General features: G+C 45.2%; 1 protein-coding gene across 10 annotated transcripts in view; it reads right to left on the reverse strand.

The window, feature by feature from the left end:
- LOC136429681 (ankyrin repeat and SAM domain-containing protein 1A-like) overlaps positions 1-6000 on the reverse strand; it is a 28350-nt gene that overhangs the window by 14516 nt on the left and 7834 nt on the right. For 7 of the 10 annotated variants that reach the window (XM_066419608.1, XM_066419609.1, XM_066419611.1 and 4 more), the window contains 6 exons: positions 5355-5430; positions 4701-4796; positions 3615-3694; positions 3128-3295; positions 2477-2641; positions 914-2048 (listed from right to left, as the gene is read on the reverse strand). In XM_066419608.1, the coding sequence (XP_066275705.1) occupies positions 914-2048; positions 2477-2641; positions 3128-3295; positions 3615-3694; positions 4701-4796; positions 5355-5430 (1720 nt within the window). Of the gene's footprint in view, positions 1-913; positions 2049-2476; positions 2642-3127; positions 3296-3614; positions 3695-4700; positions 4797-5250; positions 5261-5354; positions 5431-5883 lie in introns of those variants that run through there. The other 3 variants (XM_066419615.1, XM_066419610.1, XM_066419616.1) reach the window with 3 other exon arrangements.

A 6000-nucleotide genomic window follows, 5' to 3' on the forward strand; every position in this document is an offset into this window, starting at 1 on the left:
GTATTTTGTATATAATGACTAGTGAACCGACAATTGTTATTGTCAGAACAGTTCAGGATATCCAGTGGGATATCCTGCCAGTCTGCATATTTGAATAAAGTTGTAAAGTTGTAAAGTTGTAGTTGGCTTCAGTTCTTGCATTGTTACATGTTCACCGCTACTAAGACACTCAGTCTGATCACAGAGTAAGAAGAAGGTGACGATGGAGAAGTGGGGAACTTGTAAATACTTACATTCACTCTCTCCTAGGTTGTTTACAAGATGAAAGTGGAAGAGACAGGTGAAAACATGTGTCACATTAAGCTTTTACTAATTACATGATACGAAAAGACTGCACATGCAAGTTAAGGTTAAACAAAACATATAACAGCACATGCATACATTTGGACTCTAAGTTAAAGTCAATGTAAGATTTTGGTAAACGTCGGAAAACTGGAAACATCCATTATGTTACAGCAAAGAAACTTGGTTTAGTACTTGTTCACCACCATCAACTCATAATAACTAGACATGGTGACATTTTTTCCACCCATGATAGACACTGAGAAATTCAATGTATGTTCTACCAACCTGATGACATTACATTCGGAGGTCTCAACCTAACGATCTCCTCACCAGCGAATGGCTAGAGACAGCCACGCTACTTAACGGTATCACAGTACTGTAATTCACTTTAAGTTCACGGTAGCAAAATTTCACAGTGTAAAAATAATGGACATTATTCACTGAACTTTAACTTCACAGTGGCGTCAAGTGATTTACAGAACGGATGTGTGAAGGAATCATAAATAATAACAGGCTTTTTCACTGTGATGATAAGGTCACGGTACAGAGGTGACAGTGAACTTAAAGTTACAGTGAAAGAAACAAGAATTACAGTATCTGAAACAAAAATGACCCCCTTAATAATTACCGGCGAATGGCTGCAGGTCCTGCAGTAGCTTCTCCGTGCTGGCCGGCAAGATCTCTCCCTCCGCGGCGCCCGCGCCACGTCTTCGAACGATCTCCGCCGACTCAGGACGGTACTCCACCACCATCGTCTTCTCCACATGCACCGAGTTTGTTTCCGTGGCAACCGTCTCCATGGCAACCGTCTCCGCGGCAACCGCGAGATCCTCGGCGGCGGGGCTGGACAGGGCGCTGAGGCTGTCCATGCTCGTCACGCTGGTCAGATCCGTCAAGGTCGTGTCTTGCAGCTCACCTTCAGATAACCTATGACCTACGACTTGACCCTCGGCCTCCGACCTGTCACTCTCTGCGTTCAACCCTACTCTCGATATCTGGAGGCTGACTGCGCTCTTGTCATCTGGGATTTCGCTGTCGGAGCGTTCTGTAGTCCTGGAGAGTTCAGCCAAGTTTTCCACTGTCTCTGACCTTGAGCCCGACCTTGAGGAGGCTGACTCGCTGGTGCTGTCCCACTGGTGGCCCGGGATGTTCTCGAAGCTCGTGGAGGAGCTTGCCGAGCTCAGGTCAGAGGGAGTGAGCCCACTTGCTGGAACAGCCTCCTTCCTGGGAGAGCCCTGATTGGTTGGAGCTTCCTCAGGAATTTGTGCTAAAGAATTCTCCTCAGCCAGATTCAAACCTAACTTTTCTTTCTCTGACTCTTCCACCGTATCCCCTTCATCCCCGTCCGTCCTCTCGCGGCTGTCCGCTGCTTTCTGTGCCTGCTTCTTTGCAAGTGTTTCTTTAAGTTTCTGCTTGGCTTCCTCCTGGGACAACCTTTTCCACACAGGGCTCACCTCGGGCGGTGCGAGGCTGTCCTTTGCACCATTGTTCTTGTGCCTGTCTAATGGCTGACTTCCATCTGTACCCTCTGTTACTTCACTCCTGCCCATTGCAACTGAATCCTCGTGCCTGCTTGTGTCTGACTGCTCTGTCTGCTCATAGCTGCCCTGCGCAGGGATATCCCTGTGCCCGTCTGTGACAGTCCCTGCGTTTCCTGACGCCCTTTCCTGGAGTTTGCCGTTTCCCGGGAGGGGGAAGAACCTCTGATGGATGGTGTTCTCGGCGGTGTTGGCCGAGGGCGGGGGGTGGTCCGGCGTCGGAGGCTGATGAAGATGAATGATTTATTTTGTCAATACATTGCTCAAAAATACAATTTTTGCACTTTGCAAATGATAGAAGAGGACCGTGATTTAACGTTTAAAGAAAAGTTACTGTTAGTAGTAGAAACATTTTTTTTCAAACGTTATATCGCGGTCAGCTCCTATCATTTCCAAAGTGCAAAAAGTGTCAATCTGAAAACATCTTTTAAAAGCTGACACCTTCCAGCATCTCACTGGCTGTTTGTTTTGCCAGATTTAGTCGTTAAAGCAAGCTAGGAAGCAATTTGTCGGGTCATGGCTGATTCGAATCTGAGTTTCAAAGAGGTTTGATTGGTCGGGGTGTATTTAGTGACAAAGAGATGAACCATAAGAGAATTTACGGAACATATTCTTCTGAGACCTAAAAGAATTCTTTGACATCATATGCCAACCTGGCTGTAACCCGTTGGACTGAGCGGTGTGGATGCCCCGCCGTCCGAGGTCGGTGACTGGTCGAACTTGAAGACGAGGCTTCGCCGCGGCTGCCCGGACATCGCTTCGGACAGGAGCTCGTAGGCGCTTCCCGAGGAGCTCCCGCTGTGGCGCTCCTCGACCTGCTGGAGAAGACAGAATAAGTGAAAGTGGTCTTGATGTCTGAAAGTGGCCTTGAGAAGACACAAAAAGTGACATCGCTTCAGACAGGAGCTCGTAGGCGCTTCCCAAGGAGCTCTCGCTGTGGCGATCCTCGACCTGCTGGAGAAGATACAAAAAGTGAAGGTGGACTTGAACCTTGAGTAGACAAAAAAAATTGGCAGTGCCCTTTAAGTGGTCTTGAGGTCTGAAGGTGGCCTTGAGAAGACAAAAAAAGTGAAACTGATCTCAAACCTTGAAAAGACCAAGAAAAGTGAAAATGATCTCGGACCTGAAGAAAACATTAGAAAGTAAAAAATTCTAAAACTGGAGAACTTCAAGACAAAATTAGTGAAAGTGGTCTCGTACCTTGAGAAGACAAAATAAGTGAAAGTGGTCTCGAACCTTGAGAAGACAAAATAAGTGAAAGTGGTCTCGGGAAGACAATAGAAAGATGTGCGTTTATCAATTACCTTGTCTTCCCTGCCCCTGAAGAGTTCGATCGGTGGTTCGTCGTACAAGTTCTCGTCATCCGAAGACGACAGCGTTCGCGGGGGAGGCCCGGGAACGCCGTCATCGTCTCCCAGGTTGTGGTATGGGCTGGGGAGAGGCTGCGGCACATTGTCGTACGGACTCTGAACCTGTATTTGTATTAATTTTGTATTTATTGACAATGAGACAAATCATTACACTGGGTAAGCCTAGGCAGCTCTCGCTGGTAACGGCTGACCCACAAATACAGACAAACATACAACAGTACATAACCTGCAATAGAATCATTACACTATCATAATACATACATAGTTAATACAATACAATACAATGCATAATAATACAGTATAAAATCATTGGACTCAATAACTACCATGCAAATATATAAAAACATTGTCATAATGAAATCGTAGGGGGAATGGTCTAGTATAATCTATAGCATTGTGGTGGAATAGATGGAAGGTTGACCTGTTCCGGCGAGCTGTCCGTCACGGCGTCGCGGGCGGAGTCCAGGCTTCCGATCGGTAGGCACAGCTTGTTCATGTGGTCTGGGGGGAACCGATCAAGTTACATTTTGTTACCTAATACAAAAACAGTGGACTACTACTACACCTGGTGTCCAGTTTTCTCATGATTTGTAAGATCAACACAATTCATGAGTACATATAGCAAATTCTTACATATAAATTATGTGTATTTCAGAATCTGGGGTCGTGTGGCGCAACGGCAGCGTGTTCCGCTCAGAACCAAGTGGTCCCGGGTTCGAATCCTGCCGTGTCAACGATCTTGTGCCCTTAGGAGAGGCACTTTACATGACTTTCCCAACATGCCAAAATGGTCGCCATCACGACCGTGGGCACTAAAGGCAAGAAGAATCTGCAATGTTGGTTTTAAACGAATAAAGACTGAAAGATTGAAGATCCAGCACTTCAAAAAACTAAGGGAGAAAAAGAAGCTGATTTCAAAGACTATCTAGGGGAAACAGATCAAGTTACTTGTTTGAAAGCATGGATCAGTGTCCCCTTAGCTTGGAGCTACAGACTGTACAACAAAATTCTCTCTTCAATTGCAGACTGTGTTATAGTGTTGTTGTGTTAAATGTGTCCAGTTTTCTACTTGGTTCTTGCACGATTTGTAAGATCAACACAATTCATGAGTATATGTACATTCTTGAATAAATTATGTGTATTTCTACAATGTCATTTTAAACGAATAAAGATCGAAAGACTGAAGATTGAAAGCATGCTAGTTAGAAGACTGAGAACGGAAGAGAGCAGACTTACGCAGACTGGGCTTGGAAGGTGGATCATTATTGTTAGATCTGACTTCTGTGCAGCGAAGAAGAGTTCAGGAGAGACAGAGACTGAGTGATGATGTGAGAATGACTGTGACTTTGTCTGATTTGATGTTAGATATGGAAAGACATGAGAAGTTGCAAGGAACAGAATACTGTTATCTAATCTAATAGTATACACTTTGTGCAAAGTCATCAGAGAATTCGAAGACGCCCTGTAGAGGTCGTGAAAAATCCCTGTAGAGGTCGTACAAATGTACCTTTGATCAGCTTGGTGATCTCAGAAGCTTTGGGGATCCCCGCCAGCAGATCCAGAACCGTCTGTGCAGATTTGTCCTGGATCAGGGGATCCACACCTGGAGCAGAAAGGGGAAGATAAAATATAAATAGATTAAAGATGATTCAAGATGTCTACAAGTCATGTTTATTGGTTTGTTGCAGTTTAACAAACTGAATTAAAAACCATTAGTTAAGTTGGAGGATGGAGGCCCCGTGTTTGAGGAGAGTCACACCTTGGGCACTTAAAAGAACCCACTACATCTTTCGAAAAAGGGTAGGGGCATGCTCGATTTGAGTGGATCGACACATACTGGCCTAAATGGGGTAGGGAATTTCCCAAGTAGCCTTAGTTCGTAACCCCTTCTTCTCCTAATGGGTCAGTGAAGTCATGCTTGTCTCGAGCAGTGATGTCTCTGGCCTAGGGCGAAGAGATACTGCTACAGTAACAATTAGTTCAGTGCTTAGAGGAGTGGCCGCCTTCGGCCTTGCACTGAGCGAGTTTGTTAAAATAAAGTCTCCTGTATGACCTACCACAGTCCAGCAGAAGTTGGATTGATTTATTTATTTATTTATTTATTGATTTATTGATTGGTTGATTGATTGATTGATTGATCGGTTGATTGATTGATACCTACCACAGTCCAGCAGCAGTCTGACTATGTCCACCTTCCCACAGAGAGCAGCCTCGTGCAGGGCAGAGCCGTTCTCAGTCTGAAACACAACAGTTTTGTAACGTTAACACAGAAAACTTTATTGCCCGACAATTGTACATGGTACAATGTTCATGTATGGCAATGACTATTAAACAAAGTACAAAATAGAGGTATAGAATTAAAACTTATTATAGTAACATCCTAATTACTTAATTAAATACAATAAGGGCGAGCAAAAGTCTTTGATATACAAGTCATGTACTGGTACAATCCAGTGGGGTTAATCATGTATTGAGTTTCTGTATTTTTTCTAATGACAAAGCAGTATTTTAAATATCTTCCTTATAAATTCCAAAACATTCCGGGGGAGGATGCCTTAGACCCCCCCTATAACACTCGCCCCTGCAGTCCTCACCTTTCCAGCGCTCGCCATGCGGCGTTGGCGCAATAAGATGTCTCCAGACTACGCTGTGAAAAAATCCTGGTGAGAACCCTCGATACCGAAACTTACCGTCTTGTTGACGTCGATGCCGGCCTCCAGCAAGACCTGCACCACAGGTTTGTGTCCGTTGCGCGAAGCCAGGTGCAGGGGGGTGGACTGGCCCCCCGGCCGATCGAGCAGGGTGGG

This window comes from Branchiostoma lanceolatum, chromosome 3, assembly GCF_035083965.1.
Source record: "Branchiostoma lanceolatum isolate klBraLanc5 chromosome 3, klBraLanc5.hap2, whole genome shotgun sequence".
Taxonomy (NCBI): Eukaryota; Metazoa; Chordata; class Leptocardii; order Amphioxiformes; family Branchiostomatidae; genus Branchiostoma; species Branchiostoma lanceolatum.